The 26,751-nt window shown below is 43.2% G+C and overlaps 1 protein-coding gene and 1 long non-coding RNA gene across 5 annotated transcripts in view; one reads left to right on the top strand and one right to left on the bottom strand.

Annotated features, from left to right (window-relative positions):
* Window positions 1-26,751, top strand: part of IKZF1 (IKAROS family zinc finger 1) — a 101,800-nt gene that overhangs the window by 64,908 nt on the left and 10,141 nt on the right. For 2 of the 3 annotated variants that reach the window (XM_054495430.1, XM_054495429.2), the window contains exon 5: window positions 47-358. In XM_054495430.1, coding sequence (XP_054351405.1) covers window positions 47-60 — 14 coding nt within the window. In that variant the 3' untranslated portion in view covers window positions 61-358. Of the gene's footprint in view, window positions 1-46; window positions 359-7,081; window positions 7,343-13,088; window positions 13,257-17,901; window positions 18,028-22,283; window positions 22,389-26,751 lie in introns of those variants that run through there. The other variant, XM_063667318.1, reaches the window with a different exon arrangement.
* Window positions 16,251-24,506, bottom strand: LOC129040669 (uncharacterized). 2 transcript variants are annotated; one of them, XR_008503703.1, is made up of 4 exons: window positions 24,430-24,506; window positions 19,047-19,142; window positions 17,425-17,622; window positions 16,251-16,515 (listed from the first exon to the last, which is right to left on the bottom strand). It is a non-coding gene; the product is annotated as an uncharacterized LOC129040669 (long non-coding RNA). The 2 variants fall into 2 exon arrangements; XR_008503702.1 differs by having other exon boundaries at window positions 17,425-19,142.

The raw sequence follows: 26,751 nt of genomic DNA, 5'->3' as shown, positions 1-26,751 counted from the left end.
TGTCCATAAGGTATTGGTGTCTCTCTTTCTCTCCCCCTCTCCCCAGTGTTGGAATTGTGACTATCCTCCTCACACAAGCGGCTACTTGGTCTTGATGCCTTCCCCCGCAAAACAGCAACCAAACTGTTCTGGGCCAATATCACCACCTTGTGGTCATGATGAAGAATTGCCCTCTTTGCCCTCAACACCTCGTCTTGAAAATTAGAAACAACTCCTTTCACCCCCTCTACTGTCCTTATTCCAGTTTGTATCCCTAGTTGCTGGAGGAAAGAAAATGCCTATTGCTCTTTTTTATTCTCTTTATCTTTTTACTTTTCTGCCTTTCTTTTCTCTCCCTGACTTCATTCCATTTAAAGGCCTTAAATTGCAAATAACGAAAAAAGTATTTTCTAATAATATACCCTAGTGGGACGAAAGCAACCTTCTACATTTTAAATGATATTAAATTATAATAAATGGTTCCATGAACTTTAAAATGCTTAAAAGTTTTATAAATCTCTTTTAGAGGCAACACAAAAATATCTATATATATATCTCCTCTTCATCTCAAATGTTCATTTAATTACCATGATTCAAGATATATCTTAAGTATTTCCATTTCATTTGATTTTTACTTGCTAGTCACCAGTGTTGCAAGAATATTTCTGTACCATTTTTCAAGTAAAATATTGAGCATTTCAAGCTTACATGGCCTAAACTCACACTAGAGTGACTACTTCAGACTATCTTTTCAGTGGAAAAATGTATTCTGAGTAACAAACATTTACTTTTTCAGTAAATATGAAGACACATTCTAAAAAGGAAAGGGAAATGAAGAGGAAGCATAATTCATTGGTCAGGTGGGGACTGACAGGTGTACATTATACCTATGCATTAAAAAATGTTTAATTATCCATGAGCACATACAGTGCCTGGCACAGATTCAGTCCTCTTGGCTCCTCTTGGCATCTGAGTTCCTTGGATTCTCCAGATTCTTCAATCCAAACTTGTCTATCTACCAAAGTCCACCTTCCATACAGGGGTGTGGGGTCTCTCTTAGTACTGTTGGGTGCCAATAACATAGAAGCCCTCCAAGATAGGTCAATGAGATTTTAATTTTTCCCAACTTTAAATAGCATCTGGGAAGGAAAGCAGCTTTTGACTAGGAGTTTGAAAACATCCACTCTTCATATTTGTCACATTTATTGAATAATAAAATTGGGCTCTTGTCCATTATCTCTTAGTCAATGAAAGAGCCCACGGTGGGCCTAAGCCAGAGTGTTCCGGAGAAAGAGAGGACCAGTCTCCATTTCATGTTCTATATGTAATCAGTTCAATTCAGCACCTTACTGAGTTTGACATTTTTCTAAGTAATGGGGTGGGGGGTTACAAAATATTTATAAGTATCTTTCCTATCTTCAGGGAGATGTACCATTTCACTGAAGCAATACCACAGCTAAGCAATTCCAGCTCCAAGTAACAGAGGAAGGAGTGAGCGATTTAGGAACTCACAGAAGGGCATGGCCAGGCAACTCGGGCCCTGGCAAATGTTCCATAGAGACAGCATCCATGGGGTTGAACCAAGCACAATGCCTGCAAATCAGGGGCAGGCGGGTTCATGGAATTGATTCTGGGGCAGGTATGATCAGCACCGTTAAAGGAGTGGCAGTTGTTAAGAAACTGAAGGGATTTCTCATATGGCATTTTCAACAGAATTCAGCAGGAGCCTTGCATATCCCTTGGGGTGGGTTCCGGGGTATTATGGAGCTGCCAGGAGGTGCTCAGCTTCAGTAAGTGCCAGTCATTCCTTCCCAACCTCCTTCATTAATGGAAGCATCAGCTGGTATCATTGCCTTCTTCAGGAGGATGGATTTCAAAATGAAGGGCCAACAAAACTTACATTCTCGCAGAGCCTCCCTCACAACTGCATGTGTTCACTGCCATCAACAGGCCAACATCTGCTTGTTCTTTTCTTCTAGGTAAAGGAAAAGGTCTGTGGGACAAAGGCTCTGAAATCCTCACTCCTTAAATAGGATGCATATTGGTGGAGGCTGTCCACAACTACGGGTGGCAGGAACCTGCCATCAGGGTTCCCACCAGCCTCCAGGGCTTGCTTCTCTGCCCTCTGTGTGGACACCTTCCGCCACTGCAAACCCCTCTCTCAGAAGGACCACTTCTTGCACTCACCTCCCACTTGCCTCTCCTCGGCACCTTCTCCACCCTCAGGGGCCAAGAGGAAGTGTGCATCCTGTGCCACCAACCTTGCTCGCAGGAATTAGTTTCAGACCCCAATGACTGACTCTTCCAAACGTGCACCAGCCTGTGCTGCCGTTTTGAAAGGAGGCATGCATACGGCCTGGCTGGTACAGAAGATTCCAGATTTCAGTAACTACAGGACTCTGTCACCCCTTCTTCTGTTTTTCTTTTTTCTGTCCACATCTCTGATTGAGCATACCTTCAGGGAAAACCCCAGAAACCTTTTTCACATTTACATGGGAAGCCAAGACACTCTCATCCTGGGTTTGTGTTTTTAAAATCTATATTTTAATTTCACAGGTCCTTACATTTATGACTAATAGGTTTCAGATTTTGAGATACAGTCTGTAGTTGCAACTTATGAAGATAGTTTCATGCCCTGATTTCTGTCATCTATGAAAACAGTAAGCAAGTTGCTTGTATTCTCCTCCTAGCTGGATAAGAGACCCCTGTTTTCATGTACAGCCTCCTTGGGTGGACAGAAATCTCCTGATCTCGTCTATGTAACCAGCACCCACTTTGCATTTTTCCGTAAAGAAATGAGGAGCTTAACCCCATTTACAGGAAATCCACGCACTGCTTGAATCTTATGCACCCCGTGGTGATGGTGTTGCCCACTCTGTTCCCACCAAATCCTGCCAGCACCTGGCAGTCATCCAGTCCTTGTCTTAGACTTCACCAACCTTTCCCATCATAACATGGCTTAGAAGTTGTCCGAATAGTGCTAGAAGCTTCCAGCCCTGGAATGCTCAGCATCTGCCATCTAACTTCCATTTAAAACGTTTTGAGCATTTGCTGATACAGGTTCCTCTGTCCTTTGTCCATTATTTTCAGTTCCTTGGCCTTGCCCATAGTGATCTGTGGATATTGTCTGCATACTCTTTTTTAGAAACCTAGAGCATCGCAGTGTCCTTAATTTTCCTCTTCAAACTCTATATATTCCTGAGCTGATCATCCCTACTGCTGTTCCTACAGACCTATGTGACTAATCTTCTATATATGTCCCTACATCTAGCCATCTAGGTGGAGATCTAGGTACCTATCTCCTTAAAATTGTACTTGGTATCCACATTGATCTCAGGACAGTATGTGATAGGCTCTTGTGCCTTTTTGACTAGGAGTTTGAAAACATCCACTCTTCATATTTATTGTCACATTTGTTGAATAATAAAATTGGGCTCTTGTCCGTTATCTCTCAGTCAGTGAAAGAGCCCAGGGTGGGCCTGAGCCAGAGTGTTTGTGTCCCTAGTTCTGTTTTGGTTCTGTTACAGCTCTCAGTGACAGTGTCATAGAGGCTAACAAGGACAGAGTACTGCTTTCAGCCACCATTTGTCCAATGAGTGGCTGATCTCCAGGCCTCTGGATTTGAGGACATCTGTGATATCTAAGGCAGCATCCATTGTGGGCTTTCCCCCATGTTTCTGTTTCCTTCCTGTCACATAGCTTTGCCTCCTCCTGCAAGCAGCCTGCTGTAGCAGAACCGGTGTTCCTGAAGCCAGAAACCCAAAGGTCGTGTCCAATGCTTCCCTGCTGCTCCCCACCTGCAAGCGCCCACACACTGATCAACAGCACTCGCCATAGAGCATGCCAAAGAATCCCAGAAATACTCATTCTTAATGATCCAGAAGAACAAGTGATAGCTTCTGGCAAGTTCTAATAGGCCATATGTGCCCATGGGAAAGCAAGAGTCAATTCTCTGTAGCTGGTTGCCTCTGAATTTATGAAGTCAAGCCGCGTAGGGGAACATGCCAAGAGGATTATCCCAATGCCTGTTCTGCGTGGTGTCCTTTTTCTAGCTTCGGAAGCACTCGGCCTACACCTTCGCTACAGCCCTCGTCTTAGCGCCTGTATTTGAAAAACTTGCCCCACCAATCTTAATTTGCTCCATTGTGTTCTAATTTCATTTTAAAAACCACAAGATAAATGATTAAAAATAATCTTAGATTAAGGAGTACACAGATCTTTACAGCCTCATTGTGTTTCCAGAGCAGGCTGGTGTAGACACTGGTGAACAAGGAGGGCCTAGAGAATTAGCTTCCTCCCAGAAAGATGCACAGCCTCCACCTGAGAGTACCGATTCCAGAGAACTCAATGGTCATTAAGCACCATTGCCTCGACAGCCAACCAGCCTCACTTGCCTGCCTATCTCCTTTATTTTCCAGGTATCTTGTCCCTGGCAGTGGGGAGAGGTTAGCAGGAGGCTGCTCAGATGCTCTGAGTCTCTGATCTTCAGGATTGAAGGGGAGAGCATTTGGAGAATCCCCATTGCTGGATTTCTCAGGACAATCCTGCATAATGCCAGGATCTAATGGAGGAGGCAGGCAGCTCTGTTAATCCTCTGGTGCATCCTCACTTCTGTGGTCTCCAAGTCCACCATGTCCCAGTTAATTCATTTCATTATTCATCTGTAAGTCATTTCCCTAAAGAGCTAATAAGAAAACACTGGCAGTACAGTCAACCCTCTATATCCATGGGTTCAGCCTCTGGAAATTCAACCCACTGTGGCTTGAAAATACAGTATTCAAGAGACACGGAACCTGTGGATATAGAAGGCAGATTTTTCATATCCATAGGTTCTATAGGGCCAATTTAGGGACTTGCACATCCACAGACCTTCAGGAGTCTCAGAACTGATGCGCTGCAGATACCAAGAGATGACTGTGTAAGTGGTTAGGAATTTGGATGCTGGGGCCAGGCTGCCTACAGTCACCTTCCAGCTCTGCCACTTGCCAGCTATGTGACCTTAGCAAGTTGTTCAACCTTTCCTGTGCCTTGGCTCCTTCAACTGTAAAATAGGATCATGATAGCACTTCCCTTATGGAGTTGTCGTGAAGGTTAAATAGCAGAGTGCAATTAATGTGCTATGTGCCCAGCATGTGGTATTGGGGTTAGGTGAAATACTGTACTTGGATCACTGGGGGTGAGCCTCCATGTGCCATGCCCCAGCCACTATCCTCAGCTAACTTCTTATCTGTCTGTGTTAGGCTGGTGCTGTAATAATTTCCATTTTCATGGATGAGGAAATCAAGGCACAGAGAAGTTACATGACTTGCCTAAGATCTCAGCACTTTTAAATAGTGCAGCTAAGATTCCAGACCAGGTATTTTTATTTCAGTGTCTGGATTGTAGATCTCTAAATCAAGAGAAACTTGCTGAATAAAATAAGCTTGGAGTGCTATTAACTAAGTTGGTTATTTAAGACAGTTGTTCTCAGTCCTCAGTGTACATTAGAATCTTCTGGAGGGTGTGTTAAAACAGACTGCTGGGCCCACCCCAGAGTTCTTGAGCCTGCAACTCTGGGGTGAGCCTGAGAGTCTGTGCTTCTAGTAAGTTCTCAGGTGATGCTGATGCTGCTTCTCCAGGGACCAAACTTTGAGAACCATTGATTGAAAATGTTGATCAAAAATTATGTGGTCTAGGCTGAGCACAGTGGCTCACAACTGTAATCTCAACACTTTGGGAGGCCGAGGCAGGTGGATCACTGAGCTCAGGAGTTTGAGAACAGCCTGGTCAACATGACAAGACCCATCTCTACAAAAAATACCAAAAACAAATGGTCGGATGTGGTGGTACACACCTTTAGTCACAACTACTAGGGAGGCTGAGGTGGGAGGATCACTTGAGCCCGGGAGACAGAGGCTGCAGTGAGCCATCCCACTGCACTCCAGCCTGGGTGACAGAGCAAGACCCTGTCTCAAAAAACAAATATTTAGTCTTGATTGTCATCTATCTCATTGATCATTTTACTTGGCAAAATTTACCTACCTACTCTTATTAGTCTGTAAAAATGTTTATTAAAATGGTGGCTTTCAGTGTAACTACAAATTCTCTTAGACATTACAGTGTTGGATTCACCAATGTATCATCAGTCAGTGTTTCTGAAGTGTGTAAATGAAATGACTCCTACTTTCTTTAGGAAGAAAAATATTCAAATGACATAATTACCTTGTGATGTGTGACTTAAAGGTAACAGTAATGCAGAGTCAATAGTGGTCATTGTATTCAAGACACTAAAAGTTCACCTCCCACCCCCTCACCCACCACCCAACACGCACACAAGCTTTTTTCTCTTTGGAAAAAAAAGCTCTTCCAGATATCTACATTCATAAACTATCCCAATTAACCCTTCAGCAAGTGGAAGAAGTGTAAGAAAGGGTACCTCTTCTTTAGAACACAGGGTTTGTTTATGTTATTTAAGATAAACAGGAATTCAAATGGTCATGTACCAAAGAAACAGAAAGATCTTCCAGAAATCTGAAAGGGAACTGTGGTCAGAACTCTGAGCATTTTTATGTTTACTGAGTTTTGTCCCAAAGTTTATTAATGTTTACATGCCACAAGGAAAGGTAGCATCACAAGTAAGAGACGTTTTTCAGGCTTGATAACCACTTATTAGGTATTTTGCCAGACAAGTTCACACATCCTAGAGAGCTGGATTGTGTGACCCAGAACCCACCCTCTAGGGCAAGGTGCCCATCTGATGAGTAGGATGTAGGAGTCGGCCTGAGACCACTCCTGACGTGAACCTGCTTAAAATGAGGGCTCAACTCTAAAGTGGGAACTATGTAAATACCTTTCTAGTGCATTTTCAGATACTCGCCATTGGGCCTATGGAGAGGGCTGGCAGATCTCCCTGTAACCCCAGGTGCATCCCGAGGCCTGCCGCCGAAGCCCACTCGAGGCTGAATGCACGGCGAGCTCAGGCTGCTCTCCCCTTGGTATTTGCTAAGAACTTCTGTTTAGTAGCTCTCTACGCCTATTTGATTGTCTTTTTGCTGCTGTGTTGTTTTGTTGAGTTTTTTTTTTTGCAATGACACTGAGTGGCCTCCTGTATTGTTTCTTTCAGCCAGTAATGTTAAAGTAGAGACTCAGAGTGATGAAGAGAATGGGCGTGCCTGTGAAATGAATGGGGAAGAATGTGCGGAGGATTTACGAATGCTTGATGCCTCGGGAGAGAAAATGAATGGCTCCCACAGGGACCAAGGCAGCTCGGCTTTGTCAGGAGTTGGAGGCATTCGACTTCCTAACGGAAAACTAAAGTGTGATATCTGTGGGATCATTTGCATCGGGCCCAATGTGCTCATGGTTCACAAAAGAAGCCACACTGGTAAGGCCTGGCTCAGTTTTTCCTTTAGTGGCCTGGAGAAGGTGCATGGGGTTTGAAGGAGGAAAGCATCCTGTCTTCCTTGAGTGTTCTGAGCATGCTTTCAAATTGACTGGTAGCTCAGTTGTTGCAAGCGATTGGTTCCAAGTGGTACCGAGTCATAGAGTCCTTGTTCTGGTACAGCCTTGTAAGGGACTTCTCAATGTACCAATTCCACCCTATAAATAAAACAAGGGAAAAGTGAACAGCATCACATGAGAGGCCTGGCGAGGGCCTGCTATTATAGTAACACATACTAAGTAGTCTCAGCTGAGCCCTCAGGGTACATGTGCTAAGTGGTCACCCTCCACACAACAAAAAATCCTGATACATCAAAACTTACTTCTCAAATTTTCCACTGAGAAACCATGAGTAAAATGTGTGTTTTAATCATATCCAAACTAACAGGGCTTGATGTTTAGAAACAATAGTGAATGATGGAATAGCAGCAAAATCGAGTTTTCAGAAAGACCTCAGATGAGCTTTCAAATGGCTTGCCCTCTAACAGGGAAGACTTTGAATCAGATGCTTCTATTGCCACTGGTTATCAGCTCAAATTCCTAAAGAACTTCATCCCAAACCCCCTGTCTTGCTGAAAGGTTTACTGGAAGTATAAGAGAATGTCATGTTCTGTGTCCAGAAGGGAAGGAACACGGGCACCCTAGTGTCAGCGAGTTGTGCTCAGGCTCGTAGGATGCTTCCTCACCAGGGACGTGGGAACACGGCGAGCCCCAGCTGGCCGCGCTCTGCCAGTGTTTCTAATAGCTGGTCACGTTGATGGAAGTGTCACAGAGTTGTCCAACAGAACTGTCCAGTCAGAAAACCACCACTCATGGTGCTGGAGTGTCTTAGAAGTAAAATATGAATGGCACACACTTATTTAACTGTAGGCAGGAGGTTTCTTATGAATTGAAGAGAAACTTTTCTTTGCACAGGAAGCTGTTCTAAAGTTGGGTAAAACACAATAGATCCACCACCTCTAGCAGCCACTGATAGCTGAAACGTGAAACATAGAGACCCTAAGCTATCACTGCCTCTGAGCTGGCATTGTTAGGTCATCATAAAGCTAGCGTCTCCCACTGCAAAACCCGAGAGGAAAAAAAAGTTGAAAATCCTATTTTAAAGGCCTAGCAGATTCTATAAGATAACTCGGGAAAGTGATGATGATGACTTGAAATCAGACCCTCGTGTGCTGCTTCCGTGGGGACGAACAAAAATATGTTTATCAAAAATTAAGCAGGAATTCAGAAAATTTTATGAGCCAAAAAAGCTGTGTTGTCAGGAAATGCAGGTATTTGTGGGGTTGTAATTTTTTATATTTGAATCGGGCGGTTTCCAAAATGATCTATTCCATTTGTAGTGTATCTGAAAAACTATAAAAATAAGTTGATATCAATAGATATCCATCTTCGATAAAAATTCAACTTCTAAAATTAAGCAAACTTTGCTTTTATTAATTGCCCCTTTATCCTCAAATTACCCACTGAAATAGACAGATCGCACTCAGCCTTAAGTGAAGCAAGCGTGCACGAGAGTAGTCCCAGCCTCACCTTTGTAATGAGGTGGAAATTAACATGAAGGTAGGCTACCCTGTGATAGACACTTAACAGGATACTCGGGGACCCATGGTAATACATCCCTGATGAGGAGTAGACCTCACAAATGAACTACTTGCCTGTTAATTCATTTAAAGCCTGACTGTACAGTGAAAATTCTCTTAAATAAATATTTGATAAGTGGATCAAATTCTGGCATACTAAGTTGCCAAAATATAATGACTGCCTGCCTTGATAAAAAGAATAATTACATTTAATGAATAAACCTGCCAAGTACAGATATGCCAGGTGGCACCTGCTGTTTGCTGCTCACTTCTCCCAACAAATAGCAGCTAGGTGCCACCTGCACACCAATAAGCTGAGTTTTTCACTTACGGAACAAATAACTTTCAGAAGTCAATTTTATAGTTTCTGCCTTGCCCTTTGTTAAAAAAAATACACACACTTGAAGCAAGGAACTCATGAATTGTTTTCATCATGCATTTCCACTTGCCTAAATATAAAGGGTCCCAGGTAGATACAGAAATACCTGGTTTGGCCAAACTTGGTTTGAATAACTAGACATGCTAGAAAAGGTTTTCATTTTCCTGGGATCTGAGTGGAATATGTTAGAAAAGGCATGCTTTCTGAATTCTCTATGCTTAAAACATTTCTAGAGCAGTGCTTCTCAAACTTGAAAGAGCATGTAAATCACCTGAGATCTCGTGAACATACAACTCTGCTTCAGACCTGGGGGGAGGCAGGAGAGCAAGCATTCCTAACAAGCTCCCAGCGTGTGGAGCACAGAGCCGCCTCAGGCAGCAGGGCAGTGCAGCTGAGCAGTGACAGTGAACAGGGCTATTCGGAGGGCTCTCCACCTGGGGCTTAGGTACGACCGGAATCCCCACTGGACAAGCTAGGACTTGCACTGTGGCCATTGTTCCTCCTCCTGCCCATGGCTGAGTCAGCTTCCCAGTCCCTTCCAGGATACACTGAGAGGATTCAGGGGCGGTCTCCCCTCTGCCCATATCCCCATGTTGGTGAAGTACCACTGGTGCCATTTTCTAATCAGCTCATCGGCACCAGCACGTCACTTCCCCTGTGGTGCAGATCAGTTTTATATTTTTGACTCCGGTGTAATAGTAACATCTTCCCCACCAATGTCTCAGGGTTAGTTGAGAACCAGAGAGGAGAGAGGTAGGAAGGAAGCAGGAAATGCAGGGTGCAAATACACCACATTATTATTCTAAATGATGGGATTTTTAATAACAAAGACCAAGAAGATTGTCTGTGCCTACCTAGTTCCCATCTGTAAGATAAAAAGGTGCAGTCCCCGAGCTTCCTAAAAACAGCACCCTAATGGCACTGCTCCTCCCAGGTACGACTGCAGTAGACCTATGTCAGTTCTTGCAGTTCAAACATATTTTTTTCACTTTCTTCTGAAATGCCCTCAAATTCTATGACATAGACATCCATGAAGACTTCCCTTTTTACCCAATGAAGTTATTAGAGGGGTTTCAAACCTTCTTACAGAGGGTTCCTAAAATGGGAGATCTGTGGAGTCATTGGGATTAAAAATGAAATTTCAAATTCATGACATCAATGTCCTCATCCCAGTTAAATAAAAGTAAATACAACCTTGGAGAAATTTGACCTACTCAGCTGCAATAGCTGTTGACCTGCAGAAGGCAAATGATGGACCCCGGCCACGCAAGAACACACATGGCGTGGGCTGCGTTCTTGTGCCCCAGCTCCATGGACGTGTCTTCTTAGCTGCGGACCCATCCAGAGGAAACTGCTTGAGTGGAGTGCTCTGTATTGTCACTCCCGGGAATGCTCTCTTAACACCCCCATGCCTTGTGCTATGTGTTCATACCAGCATAGGCACTCAGAAAAAAAAAATTTCCAATGAAATTTGTTTGCAGGCAGGTATTAAGACACCAGGCACTGCAGGATCCAAGCGAACCCCTGCCTGCTTGCCTGCCTGCCCTGCTCTGCTCTGCAGAAGGGCAAGTGTCTATAGCAATCTGCCCTTTCTGTCTGCGATGGAAGAGACCCTGGCTCTGCCTCCTGTTTTCCCTGTAGCCCTCCAAACCTGGGGAGAGACATGGGACTCCAGCACCTGCCCAGCATGGAAGGGGGTCTTTCCCAGGTGTAAGTGCAGGGCTGGATTCACTAATTTAGGCTCATACCACAAACACTGTTGTGTCACCAGGATGTCATCACATCCTTATTGTGAGCATTTTTGTGACATGAGCTTTCTCCTGAGAGGCCACCCTGTCCAAATGAGAGCTGTGGTTGGAGGCACGTCCGTCTCACACTGCCTGGGTCTCCCTGCACCAGCTCACTCTACTTTTCCTTTTTATCCACTTGGAGTTAAATGCACACATTTATGCACAAGTGCACAGAAGGCCCAGAACTGTTCCTAATAGATAATTAAATGATCTCTTTCCAGTGGAAACTCTCCTGGGCTACCTGGCTGCTAGCTGTTTTAGCCTGTTCATCCAGTATTGATTTACATGCATCGGTTTGTAACTCAGGCAGTATAGTTAGTTAGTTTGTTTCACCATCACCTTCCAACCTGCTTACGTTTAAACGCCTTCTCTCTGCTTAGCTAATACAAATTTCTGTAGGGATTTGGAGAAATACCAGATATCTCCTGGTTAGTATCAGGACCTCTCCATTGGCCTATAATTGAACATCACTGTAAATTAGTTTCAGCTTTTATAGTAATAAATCTAACCTGCCAGCTTAAAAAAAAAAAGTGATGATAATCATGAAATTCAAGTGTCAATATAGACTTTTAAATCTGATGTGGATGTTAATAGTGCCAGATATGCTTCTGTGTAATCATTTTTGAGAAGCGCTGTCTTCTTTACCGTAATCACATTAATCAATCAGGAAATGGTTAAATAGACATTTTAATACATTGTTTTTTCCTGAGAAAAAAAGTGACTCCAGGAAATATGTTGTTACAATATCTCAACACCAGGAATTGTGGTCACATAGCATTCTTCTTCTAAATAAAGCATTTGTTTTACAAAAGAGTTTCATGTTTACTTGTACATGACAAATGTATCACTCTTCGAAGTGAGAGCTAAATGAAATGTTCCCTGATTCAGATTCCAAGACCTGTGACTACTCAGTAGGACAATAGCATATTTCTTTTACTCAGATACCTGTTTATCCCTTTGTCAGCTTCAGAATGGAGACACAGGTGCTGCCACACAGAGCAGAGGGTCAGGTGTTTTCTTAGTCAAAAATGCAGCAGTCTCACCCCTGAAAGAATTCCTTCATAACAACTAAATTGCACCTCTTAGAATACCTGTACTTAAAATAAAATTTGTCTTCTATGGATATAGACAAATAATAGCTTAAATGTTTTAGGATTTGTAAAGAAAGAAAAAACTAGAAATCTCAATGCAACTCTGACTTGTATGTCCTGCCATAGAGAGGTTTGGGACTTTTCTTTGGAAGATGGGGGCTTCCTTCACAGTTTCTTAACTTCTCATTTTATTCAATCTTTCTCCATCTCTCTCTCTCTTTCTCTCATCTCACGCTCTCTGTCTGTCTCTCTCCTGATTTGCCTGCTTAGGGACAGACAGGTAATGGAGAAGAAATTGAAAGGGAAAATACAGGGAAAATGTAAATGAAAAGAAGTTATTATAACTGTTATAATGAAGTGCCTTTCATTTAAATATAAGAATGTAACGCTGAAATGAACTTGTGATCCTGAAATGCATTTTTAATGAGTTTCCTTTTTATTTTGCTGCTTCAGTGGCATATTTTAAAGACCCTTTGAAAAAAGCCACATTAAAAAACCCCACCAAATGCCACAACACGCAAAATTGGATATTGGTTTATTCCAAAACTGCTGATCAGGAAGAGTGGCTCTTCATCACAAAATGTTGCAGTCACTTTATTTAAATGAGTTTGAATTTGCATTGTGATGTGCCATTCTGATTTAGGGAAAAAAAATTAGATTTTCAGATCAAATTGACCCAGCCAGTGAAGCGTTAAGGAGCTGGCAGGTTTAGTCTGAAAGCCTCATGTTCTATCAAACCTGCAGCCGGTGGAAGTCACCAAGCCCCCATGGGAAACAACTTTCTTGTAGCATCATCCTCGTGTCCCCACGCTGAGTTTAGTTCTCACCAGCTCTCCTCTCTCCATCCCAGGAGAACGGCCTTTCCAGTGCAATCAGTGCGGGGCCTCCTTCACCCAGAAGGGCAACCTGCTCCGGCACATCAAGCTACATTCCGGGGAGAAGCCCTTCAAATGCCACCTCTGCAACTACGCCTGCCGCCGGAGGGACGCCCTCACTGGCCACCTGAGGACGCACTCCGGTAGGTCCCCTGGACACAGTCCAGGGCTGTCTGGGTGTCCCGGGACTCCTCCACTCTGCCCGCATGGGTCCCGGATTGTATCCTTGCTGGCTAACCCTGAGTCCCTCCCAGCTGGCAGTCCTGCATCGGGTGTAAGCTGTCGCTTCTTTGACATTGCCTCATCCCCCCTCCCCATATTCTACTTTTCCCACTGCACCAGGGAGATTGGGCGCTGGACCCCCATGCACACACACACACACACACAGAAGTCTCACCTTAGGTAGCACGTTTCAGAACAGGCCTCCTTATCCCGTTTGTCAGGCTGGTATGGTTTCCCTAAAGGATTTTGCGGGAAATGTTTTCACCAAGTGTACTGCTAAGACCCAAAACGTTTTCAAGTACAATTCTTTATGTTGTTAAGTCCCGCTTTGGAGTGTTTTACACAGGTGTAATGGATAGCTTTTTTGCAGAGCTGGTAGAGAAGGGTGATTTAGGGCACACCCATCCAGACTGAGCCAATTGTGGCCCTCACACCAAAAACCAGCCAAGGCCACAGTTGCAGAGGCCAGTCTGGGGCTGCTACCAGATTTTAGACAGCAGCCTTTCTCTTTGAATTAGACAGATAAAGTACAACCCACATAATCTGGAGTCTTGGCAAGATCATCATAGGCATAAACGCTCTATCATTCTCAGAACACTCCCAGCCTGCAAAGTTCAAATCCACTAAAGTTTGGTTAGATCCTCTGCCTCCTGAGAAATAGTCCTGGGTGTTTCATTATCCAGCAGTCCCTTAATTCTACAGGGCAGAGGAAGAGAGGGCTCTTGGCCGGCCTGTCATGGATCATGTTTGCCTACAGTGTGGTCTATACAACATGACATGGCACAGGTCTCCTTTATACCGTCCAGTTGGGGATATTTGCTGTAGCGTACTGCCTGAGGCTTTGGAGGTGAAAGGTTGATGGCTTTTGTCCTTCCCCTCAAGGAGCTTCCTGCCCCAGCCAGCCACCAGCCAGGGCCCTTCTCCAAGCAGCAGTCTCTCTAAGCAGGTGCCCTGGGGGATGGCAATGCCTCAGACCAGCTGCTCCTCACCCAGCCCGGGTAGCAGGATAAGGAGGAGCCTCCCTCAGGAAGGCAGACGTGTGTTCTTTGTGAAAGGTCTGCAGCGGCCCAGGCCATCTCTTCCCAAATGTGATGCGTGTATTTGATGGTTGAGGGTTTTAGAGGCTGCTCATTGCATCCATCTCTTTATCACACATTTACTGAGCACCCCGGGTGCCCATTCTGCACAGAAGACCTCAGGTGCACACAAGGAAAGCACCAATGTGTTACAGGAGGGATGACAGAGCGTCTGAGGGGACAGTGGGAGCATAAGGAAGGGGACAGTGGGTCCTGGGGTGGAAAGTCAGGAGAGACTTCCCATAGAAGGGAGGGGCTTCTGAAGTACATGCTGGAAGGTGAGTGTCTGAGGTTTGCTTTAGAGACATTCTAAACGAGTATGTGAGTCGGCAGTAATCCCAGAGAGGGGTGCGGCACCCATGTTGGCAAGAACTCGGTTTCTCTCCTGGTAGGTGGTCCCTGCAGTGGTTCACCCAGTTGGCTGGAGACAAAAAGGAGAGGAGTCACAGGGGCTGGTGCATCACCTCCTCTCCATCCTGACCTCCTTCCTGGCGGTGCACATGGAGAAGGATCCCCACATGCTCTCCATCAGAAAATTGTCATGATTTGGGTGATTTGACTTCCTAAAAACTTCCAAGAAAGGAGCTATACCAAGCTGAGGAGTTGCTTGCCCCAGAGGGCGGGCGGGTCAGCAGGGGGACCATGGAGTGGGAGACTTGCCTTGTTACAGAGGGACAGGGAGAACAGGTGGTTCCCCTGAGATAGGAAGACAGTAGCATGACAGTGAGCATCTTTAAATGTTCACATGGGTGATGAGCATGTATGGTGGTCCCACCTGGAGACAAAGGTGGTACCTGGGCCTGATAAGCAAGGCCCATGGAGGCCTCGGCTAAGAGGACTGTGCAGTCTGTGTGCCATGCTAACCAGTGGTCTAGGAAGAAGCTTCACATTTGTTGTTTCTAAGGATCCATGTAGACATAGACACAGTTGGCAGCAATATTGCCTTGGGTTAGTGGAAAGCACCACTTCCCATGTCAGTGGAAAACACAAACACTCATTCTTAGGTTGACACCAACCATAGGTCATCATCACTCCTAGATTACTCTGATTGCAATGGAATCTCTCATGCACATCAGTCCTTAAAAGCAGAGCTGCTCGCTTTCTTTTCTTGTTGTGGAGTTAGGAACATGTAGTGGAGTATTTTACGTTATTCTGGCTCCCGGCCTATGTATTTCATTTGAGGCATGATGGTTTCCTACTCTAAGTACCACTAATTATTGAGTAGTTATAGAATGGTGGTAGACTTTGGACCCTGTATTTCTATTCTGGATCCACGGATGAGCAAGTGGAGAAAACCCATCATGGATGCAGGGCTGCTGGGGATCTGTCTGTCCGAAAATGCTGTAGAGACACACACTGCTCTTGGGGAAAAAAACAGTGGTGATTTCTTCAAAATGATTTCACTGAAGTGAAATAAGGATTTTGGCCTTTGTCTGGCAAATTCAGATGTGGCCACACTCTACTCCATTGGGGAATGGTGACTCCCCGTCCCATTAAAAACCAGGATCAACATCACAGCTTTCTCTAGCAACTGGTGGTGGCCTGAGGTCTTATGAACTAGCATGTTAGCAGGGATAGAGTTAGGGAGTTTGTCCGATGCTGACAGCAAGAGGGGGCTGGGGGAGCTGGAGGGGTGGAGAAGTGATCTGCCTTCCTGCCTCATGGCTTCCTTTGGAAGTTGCAAGCTTAGAATTTCTTTCCCAAAGAATATTGGACTATATGCTTCAAGAGACACTTGAGTTCAATTGCTTACAGTGAACATACGTCTTATGTTCCAGAGTTAAAATCAATCATATTTTCAGAAAAATAGATACTCAGACACCATGTCATATATACAGGAAGCAATTTGATCATGGAATTTACTGAAGTCATAGCTTTTTCAGGAAAGGGTATCGAGTGGTTATCTATATCCTATTAATTTCTAAAAGCAATGCTCAATAAAATGTGCAATTTTAGGCAATATTCTGTGTTTCAACATTATTTCCTTATGTTGGGGGTACATCACTTTATATAGATAAAGAAAGATCCTTTTCATTCTCTATTAAATGGTCCAGAGTCAAATTTTGGCTTTCCTGTTGGTCTTCTTACTGTAGCTTCTGTTCACCTAGGAAAGAGATTTAACCAACATAAGCTTCGGCTAAACCATTGTAGCAAACATTTCTATTTGGATGCTCTTAACTTTTATACAATACTTTGAAATGTGTTCAATAAAACAACATGAGAAAGAAGTAGAAGATTCTGCTATTAGGTTGGAAATTTATATTCCTTATATAAGTGATTAAAGATACTTTATTCAGTTTATCCCTTAAAATGGTATCTACTGAAGTCCTTAAAGTTAGGCATGATATTAATTCCTGGCTAGTCTTTCTTTTTCCTAAAATATCACTCAATAAAATCCAGGAAGGACTAAAACTCATTATATAGAACTGCATTGCCCAATACAGCAGCCACTAGCCACATGCAGTATTTTTAATTATAATAAGTTAAAAATAAACAAAATTAAAACTTCAGTCCTCAGTGGCATTAGCCACACTTTTTATGTCCAACAGCTACATGTGGCTGGTAGCTACCATATTGGACAGCACCAATAGAGAGCATTTCTATCATCATAGGAAGTTCTGTTGGACAAGGCTGATCTGGAAGCTACACCATCCTAAAGCTCTTTGGCAAGAAAGCAGAGCTTTTCCATAAGCTCTGTTTATGAACAATATATTTTGTATTTTCTATGTATATGTATATGAGAATACATATATGTAGAAATATATGAAAATACATGTGCATATAAATATACATATACATAGAATAGAAATACATATACATAGAAAATACAAAATATTTTGTATTACATATACGTATGCATGGAAAATACAAAATATTTTGTATTATATAATACAAATGTAAGATATATTTATATTATGTAAGAAAATACATTTGTGAAATAAAATGCTTATTTCATTCAAGCATATTTGTCCAGCATGGTTTCTTAGAGACCTCAAGTTACCCAGTTTAGCACCTGGAACTGAATTCACTCTGGCTGTGTTAGATGTAGCACCAGCGTCATGGCAGATCCGGCCCACAGCATAGACTGAGGCCTACTCTGGAGGCAAACCTGCAGACAATGTGGCCAACACACGGGCCTTCCTCACATCTCTGTCCAGTCGCTGGTATCCACGTTATAACACGGCAGTGGCTCTTTTTCTCCAGTTAAAGGCTAGGCTTCCGTGATTGAAGCAGGAGAGAATTTGGTAGTCAGTGAAATAGACAAACTAAGACAAAACAAGAGTCGCATGAGTTCTTGGTACAATGAAAGAAACCCTTGGCCACCAACATTTTTAAATTCAGGAATTTTCACCAAGTCCGTAACACTTTTAGCTCTCAAGAGTAGAATTTTTTTTTTAACTTTTTTGGTAATGATTGTATTGCATGCATTCCCCTTACACAGAAGGCTGGCATTTAATTGGGGTCTTGAACTCAATTGTGTTTTCTGCAGTTGGTAAACCTCACAAATGTGGATATTGTGGCCGAAGCTATAAACAGCGAAGCTCTTTAGAGGAACATAAAGAGCGCTGCCACAACTACTTGGAAAGCATGGGCCTTCCGGGCACACTGTACCCAGGTAAGCGCTGCTGCTCGGAGGCCAGCCTGGTGGGCTCTCCCCCCAGCACAGTGGGGAAGGAGGGCGCTCTGCATGCAGCCTTAGGAGCAGAGCCTTGGGCCTGCTTCCTGCCGGGGCTAGGAGGGAGGGAAGTTTTTGGCCAATAACATCACAGTTTCACCAGAAGCACGTTGCGCTTCCCAGCTTTTTAGGTCCTCATCTGACCAGAGAGAGCTTGATTTTAAAACCCTTCCCGCTTCCAATCGGGAGAAACTCCTAGGATAGCAGTGACCTTAAAAGTTTTGGGGTTGTTTTTTGGATGTTGGTGGTTTTAAAACAACAACAACAAAAAAAACACCTCAAGTAGTGATATTTCTTTGTAAACAAAATAAAATGTAAAATCTTGTTTTGAAACAATTTTTTAACAAGGTTGATCAAATAAGAACTTTCAGGCTGTGATTTTAAGCATCAGTTCAGACTGAGGGCAGGGTAACCACTCCTGCATGGAGTGTGAAGTTGAAGTTTGTTGGAAGCCCCTGGTAGTTGATAGTATTGAGGTTATCAAAGGATGAGAGGAAAGGTTGCTTCTTTCTTAGGAGCTGTGATGCTCCACTGTGTTGCATAACGAGATAGCACTTGATTCAGACCCCAGAGCCTGTAGAATAAATGATGTGGAGAGAGTATTGAGAAAGGCTGGATTTACCTGGGGGAATGGCAGTGTTATAAAAGGTTCTTCCCTAATTTTTTAAGAGATAAGCAATTTATAAAGAGATCAAATAAAACTGATCTCTTTCAAAACAGTATTCATTTAGCACTACCCCTGGAAAAATCATCACTAGACTGTGAGGTCGAAATTTAACGAATGGAGGAAAATTTATTAAGCCTCATTCACCTTTCGGACTTTAACAAATGGTTCAAAAGGGAAAATTCACCAGAGTACCCTCAGATTATTAATGGCAGATGAGAGCAGGAAAAAAGAATGTTGAGAATGGCTAAAAATTGATTCCAATTAGTCTTGGCATGGAGAGGCAACATCTCACCTCGCCAGAGCTCTGCAGCCAGAGTGCTGTCTCCTCTGCCAATCAGCCAGGAATCTGGGGCTTACAGGCGATTCCTCCAGGCCTCAATCTTCTCACCTGTGAAATGGGAAGATACCATAAAATTGTCATTTGGCTTCTTTCAAAATCTCAGGTCTAGAATGGAAAGACATTGAAGGTGAGTGGAAGAGAAGAAACTGGATGTTAAAATAATAATAATGTAAACAGTTATTAATTCACATGGCCAGACCCCAGGGCAGAAGACTAATGGATGAGAGGATGATTATGTTCCTTTGAAATAAAATGTCAACATTCAAATATTGTTTTTTCTGTAAAAAATAAGGAATGGGTCTTGGAAGGAAGTGCTCCTAATGATGTAGTTTACATATTAATGCTTAATAAACCACTTTATTTACTCAACAAATATTTACTGAGGACTTATAATCAATAACACCAAGCCCTATTGAATACAGTAATCTAATATACACATAGAATTGAAAAGACAAAATGAACAAAAGATACAGACAGTATATCATTTCTGTTTCCTCCGCTGTTTTCATTACTCAAGAAACAAGCTGCAGTACACAGCCGGCTGAGAGCTGCTTCCAGGGGAGCAGGAGAAGCAGCACTCATTTCACTGAGACCTGGGTTTGAGTTCTCTGTTTTTGAATGTGACCCAGAGCTTATCGCTTAAATGTGAGTGATAATTTGTGCCTGGCCACCCTCATAGCAGCGCTCTGAGAGAAACATAAGGGAGTGGATCCAGGTGTGAGCAGGAGCCTAGACATGTGTCAGGTACTTACCTAAACATGGATGTTTAGGTCACTGACATACTGACACCATCAAGCTAATTCTTCTCTATTGGTCTCTATGTCAGTAAGGCTACGTGCCAGTAATGTGTATTAAATATTACCCTGTGGTGAGTATCAATTTCACCCTAAAATGTTCATTTATTCCCTTTGGTGGTTAAGTTACTTGGACTACCACAGTGATGCCTCTATGTCCCCACACTCAGAAGGTATGAAAGCTTCTCTAGGAAGGAGCAGTGGTCTTGTCTCAGTGTGGCAGCAGACAAAGCCAGGCTCGCACTTAATTACATTGAATTCTTTCAGTCTGGTATGGCCTCAAAAGGTGCAAAATGATCATAAATACCTTTCGACAGTCACCTTTGGTTTTTGCTGTTGCCAACACCTAGCCCTTGTAGGTGCTGCTGGTTTAAGGAACTTGGAGTATTGAGGGGATCCATAAAAGGACTTTGACTGAAGTCTTCCTGAACTGCGCTTAGGACCAGGAAGGCAGGCAGGGGCTTGGTCATTTCAGCTGTGCTGTGCCCGGGTGGGTGGAACCTGTGCCTTCTGATGCATCTCTCCTCCTCTGTTCCCCTCTAAGAACCCCTTGTCTGTGCTCAGATGGATGAGCAAGTAGTCTCTTCTCCCACCCCCAAAACCCCCTTAGATTGGGTGGATTCAGTAAAATCAAAGCCTCAGTTAGGCGATATAGGAAAAGATGAATTTTTCTGAATATAATTTTCTTTAGTAAAAGGCTTTTGGTCACCTCTTATAATTTCTTATTGTCTTTATGGAAAAAAATAAGTTTCTCTTGAGCCTTTGGTGCACAAACAGAGTCACCAGCCCTTGGAGGTACATGCATCTAATGACAGAGCAGCCCGTGACTCGCGAGCATCAGGCTCACTTGTTCCTTGCTGTGATTGACTCTGTGGGTGGAGGTTTTTGGGAGGCCCTGCACCATGGTGCAGAGGAAGACCCCTGACCGCTGGGAGCCCTGGGCAGGCCGTGGGCGCGGCTTTGCAGAGAAGGATGGACATGTCAGGAAGCATATTAGCTTAATAGATGAAGTGTGTGACCAGTGGAATTGGGTTTTATGGATTTATCTTTATCTTGCATATAAATCAGGGTGTGGCCTATGTATGTTTGCCCATTTAATAAAAAACACATATTCCAAATGTTAAAATATAAAATATGCCAGCAACAATAGCCGATTTGAAATATATGTTTTCAAAGTAACATTCATAATAGCAATGAAGACATAAATACTTAGAAATGAAGAAAACCAGCAAACCATACTGAGGCAAGAAAGAAAACATGGGAGATTGGAGAGGTAGAGAGGTCTGGATGCTGTCCATGTGCCTCTGCCCAAATTACCGTATCATTTCAACATAAAGCTGGCTTGTAAATTTTACTGGAATCTGGTAACCATGTATCATAAAGTATCTGGATATATACATGAGATAATTGGCAACTTTTTAAAAGAAGAATAATGTCAAGTGATGTATGAAAATGTAGCTGAAATGGATGGAACTCTTTGAAGAATAGGCAGACAAATCAATAATAGAGATGGATACCCTACCGAAGACCCTATGATAAATCAGCATGAAATATCCGAAGCAGGAGGAAGCATAAGGCAGGAATGGTATTGGAAGAATTGATCAGGCATTTAAGATAATCAGTTTACATTATCAGCTCCTTATACACTAGGATAAATTGCCGGGAAATGAAAGAGTTTTATTTTTATAACTCCAACCACAATAACCGATGTAAATGTAGATCCAGCTATGCAGGATACAAAGTTGTATCTTCAATTATGGAAAGAGATGACATAGAAAAATCGAGAATGACTAGAAATGGCCCACACATCAGCATTTACCTCCATAATTTCTAAATTTTCTACAGCAGTCAGGGGTGCTTTGATTTTCAGGAGTTTATTGTATGCTCAGGGATAAGGGGCTCTGGGTTTTTCTCCACATTGCCCAGATCTGCTGTAGGCTCTTGGGGGCCACATTTTTGTATCTCAGTTCACTGTGCTGGTCCATGTTAGGTCACACAGTTCTTTGCATCTCAGAGGGCTGCTGTTAGGGACTGACTGAGGTAGTGGATTTGGGAGTATTATGAAAAGTTAAAAGGACTTGTCAAAGGGACATCAATACTTAATCCCAGTCCAGCCTCTGGTGATGGTAGTGGTGCCTGTGCATTTGGACTTAAAGAGGATGATGTGTGGTGAACAGCTGTTGGAGGAAGAAGCATTTGCAGGTGGCTGGTCATTGGCATTGCTCTGGCTGCCTCTGCCTGTCTGGCAGTGTTGCTGGGAAGATTAGAATTAATCTCTAGGAAGGGCCTGGCTCTTGTAGGCACTTAACAAATGTCAGATTTAACATTGGACATGACTGAACCCTTTAAACATAAGCCTTTCTAAACTGGCCTCTCTAACTGTCTTTGACTTTAGTCATTAAAGAAGAAACTAATCACGGTGAAATGGCAGAAGACCTGTGCAAGATAGGATCAGAGAGATCTCTCGTGCTGGACAGACTAGCAAGTAACGTCGCCAAACGTAAGAGCTCTATGCCTCAGAAATTTCTTGGTAAGAGTTAAATGTTTGCTGTCTCTTAAAAAAAAACTATGTGGGTGTTTTAGATGCAAGTAGAAATGAGTTGAGGGTAGAAGAAAGGGAAAAAATCTTATTTTTTCAAAAGCAAAAATTGGTAAGCTTAACATTCCTTAAATATCTTAGAATTTTTTCCAATAAATGTCTTAAAAATAACAAACCTCCCACCAGTTTTTCCTAGATTTGATTTTGCAGCATCTGGGGCCTGCCCTGTGATCTGCCTGTGGACATCGCTCCTAGAGGCAGCTGCACCAGCGTGCACAGGGTGGAGAGTTTGGGCCTGGCTCATCCGGGGGACACCACACTGCAGGACACTCCAGGCCTGGGCGGCTTCTCAGAGCTTCAGATCCTCATTTTTCACATGAAGGTCTTAATGCTCCCCTTATGGGGGACTCTGAAGGGTTAATGGGAGGACTCATACAGTGACTGACCCCTGAGAAGTGTCCAGTGAAGACAGGGCTTAGCTAGGATTGCGTTTTGCCTAATGCTTTGAGGTATTAAAAAAAAAAAAAAGAAGAAGAAGAAGACCATCCTTTTCTCTAGGAGCATTGCCCAGAGTAGGTATTAGACACACCAACACCACCATCCAGCCAGATGCTGCAGAGACGGTGAGCCAGGGTCCGAGTGGAAAGGCACTAGGCTTGGGAACCAGCTCAGAGTCAATACAGAGCCACCGCCATTCGCCAACTCTGTCAGCTTAGTAAAATGGCTCTGCCCCTAGAGCCTTGGTTCCATTCTTTAGTATCTCACAGGGTGATTGTGAATATCCCATGACTCCGAGATTGAGAAAACATTTAGAATCCCTTGGTGTGAAGGTTAACTCTGTCCAGGAAGGAGGACCAGTAAAAGGTTCATGAGGCTGAGATGCACCTTGGAAGAGGAATAGAGTTTCAGCACATTCTAGGTGTTGGAGGAATGGGGGAATCTAGGCAGATGTTTAAAATCAATGAGAAACCAGAATGCTGATCATGAGGGCTGGAGTGGGGGCCTAAGGACATGATGGAGGAGCAGGGTGTGTTCCCAGCTTAACTCAGGTACCCATGGGGAAGCAGAAAAAGTGAAGGTGTCCTAGGCAGCTCTGCCAAAGGATGAATGGCTTCAGATGCCAGGTGAGAGAGGGACCCTTCATTCAGTCAGCAGGAAAGAAGCATTGGCGTATTTTTTATGAGAGCAAAGGCTAGGATAGTAAAGACAGCAAGTACCAAAAAATGACTGGAAAAGGGAGACTGTGGAGGCAGTGGCAGCAGGCATGGAAAGAAGGGCTTGCGAAGGGGAAGGGTTGGTGTCAGAGGAACATAGGGCTGAGGGCAGGGATTAGGTGAGGGAAACCATGAGTCACACTGATTCTAGAGTAGTGTGCCCTTGATGAAAAGGATAACACCAGGTTCTGGGAAAAGACGGGGTTCTGTTTTTGACGTGTTGATTTTCAAGGACTTCTGGTGTCTGTGACACATGGGGAAATTGTGGTGGGAGAGAGGTGGGGCCAGAACAGGGGCTGGTGAGGCCAAGGGTCCCAGAGGGCACCTGTTGACCTTCAGGATGACATGAAGGGGGAAGGACACAGGCAAGGCCAAGTCCTGGGCACCAGCCTCCCTCTTGCAGATTCAAATAGGGCTCCATTTTGACCTTTTGATTAATTAGAGGTTTGTCATAGGTTGGGGGTTGAGAGGAGCAAGGGAGAGAAGGATTCAATGTACAAAAAGAATGAAAGCCACTGGCTGAGCCTGTGGGGAGTTGTCCGCACACACATGAGCCTTTGGACCATGAGAACAAGGGAGGCCTTGCCTTCCTGAACAGAGTAGGAGTGAGGTCCTGTGCTGAGCATAAGCTGTGGAATTCCCACAGCACTGGGCACAGGGCCCATGGGCTGCCTCCTGAGCAGCCAGCATCTGCCTGGGGTGGACACAGTGACAGAGAGATGGGTGGTGACTGGGGTATAGGCAGAGATAAGGCAGCAAGTGTGCAAGGGGAGTGAAGGGTTACTGACCTTAAGAAGCAGGGATGGCGTCCTCTGTCAGTTGAGGAGCCTGGAGAATGCTTTGGTGAATGAACATTTGCAGCCCCTTTTAGCTTTTGGAGACTTGAAACCAAATGAGAAATTCATCTGTGAAACTCTACTGGAGCCACTCCCCAACCCCCACCCTTGTGAGACCACAATGTGGGCGTTGGCTTGAGATGCTTCTGTGTTAGTAGAAGAAATAAACAACACAGTGCTCTGATGAGGCAAAGCGAAGATGAAAAAGGAGTTCCCAGGGGACATAGTAGGAACAGTGGACGAGGGTAGCAGAAGAGGAGTTTGGAGCAAAAGACTCACAAGCAGCTGCATAATCTGTTGGTGATTGGTAGTTCATTTGTAAAAATGATGCCTCTTCCTGCCCTAAAATACCTACTTTACCCCCGCTTCAACTTGATGAGATTTCCATCAGTCACTCCCAATGTGTCACAGCTTCTGCAGCCCTAAAATTAAAAGGTGAGTGAGTCTCTAAGGCCCCTCTCCACTTCTCAGATGCTGAGTTTAGCCTTCATGTGAATGTGGAAAGAGTAGGAATACAACTGTTCTCACGCAAGCTGGCCCAATAGTGGTTCAGTTGAGAGAGCCCCATGCTTCAGAGTCAGCCGCAGCTAGGAGTGACTGGTGGCCTTGAGCATGGTGCTTTGCTTAGTGTTGCCATCTGTGGAATGGGTGTGGGTCTGTCGCCCTGCCTCCTCCCAGAGCTATTCTGAGGCTCAGAAGGGGTGATGGATGTGATGGTGCTCCCAACACTAGAAAACATCTTCAGAATGTAAGATTTTCATGATGACTATTGCTCAGTGTCCTATAGTTTTGCTTTATTGATCTATAACCTATGATTAAAATTTTTACCTTAAACTTTGATGTGAGTGTGAATAAATATTTGTTTTGCCAGCAACATTCCTCACCACTGGGGCCATTAAAGATCTCCCCCTCTGAGATCATCAAATACAGGTCAACAGGACTGATTAATCTAATTAGAAAAGGGCTTGTATTAAATAGCCAATGATAATTGTTGTTTTTAGTCTGTCTGGTGCTTGACTTGGGAACGTTTTTAAAATAGAGAAAAGCACAAAGAGGAAAACAACAATTACCAATATTCCTGCCACCCATTATAATTGTCTAGGTATATTTTCTTCTTTTGTAGGAAAAAGAAACCCTGTTATATTGTTAAAATAACACAAAGTTAATATAAAGAATTTTAATGCAAAGATTAATGTTTTCAAATCACCACAAAGCCCAACATCCAGAAATTACCACTATTAAAAGTAGATAAGTATCATTCTAAATATCTTCTGATGCATATGTATGTGAGTGGATAGGCTGATGAATTAGGTGGATTGATGGATAGGTAAATATGAAATAAATACTTGCATAAAGATTCCAACATATCATACATGCCTTAAATTCAAGAGGTGAAAAAAGACCCAAACAATACTGGAGAAGTGGCTTATCTTAAATATCTTCTGACATAAAGGAATATTATATTTAAAGGATCCTCTAAGATTAAAAATGTGTATTATGAAAAACATTAAGAAATTAGAATTTTTTTTAATCCATTTGTTTCCATTTAAGCAGCATCTACTGGCTCACTGCTTTGAAAAATAAGGACAGTATTCCAGTTCACATTCAGTGTCCAGTGTTCACATTATCTTATTATTTTTACATTGTCCAGCTTTGTAATATTCACATTCTGTTCTGTAATCATAATTCATAGTAGTTTAGTTATTTATTACTAACTCTATTTAAATAGATTCAAGGATCAGACCCTGCCCTTTTCTTCTTATTTCTGTTTATTTTGATTAATCTCTTAATTGATTGGACTTTACATTCAAGCAACTTTTTAAAAAAAGTTTCTATAGATGTTCTATTTCTATCATTGTATTGTGTTTGAGGATGTTGGCCTGTTGCCTTTGTATTTGACGAGCATTTTGACAGAGTCTATGGTCTTGGGCCACTCTTTCTTTTTCTCCCTTGAGAACTTTTTAGATTTTGCTGACGGCATTGCTTGTTGAATGTTGCTGTGGAAACATCAAGTCTAGTGTAACTGTTTCTTCTTCAAGGTAATTTGCATTTTATTCCTGAATGCCTGAGGGTTCTTTATTCAACCCTGAAGTTAGATACCCTAATTAGGATGTATCTTGGTCTATTCATTCGGAATAAAAAATTCCTGCCATTTTATCTAGAGAGTCCCTTTTTTTCTCTTTATTTCTGGGAAATTCTCTTTTATATAAATATGTTTTGTTCCATCTGTTGTGATCTCTGTTGAGGGATACCAGTTGTCCATATGTTAGATAA

Source organism: Pongo pygmaeus, chromosome 6 (assembly GCF_028885625.2).
Source record: "Pongo pygmaeus isolate AG05252 chromosome 6, NHGRI_mPonPyg2-v2.0_pri, whole genome shotgun sequence".
Taxonomy (NCBI): Eukaryota; Metazoa; Chordata; class Mammalia; order Primates; family Hominidae; genus Pongo; species Pongo pygmaeus.
This window is presented reverse-complemented; position numbering and strand designations above follow the sequence as displayed.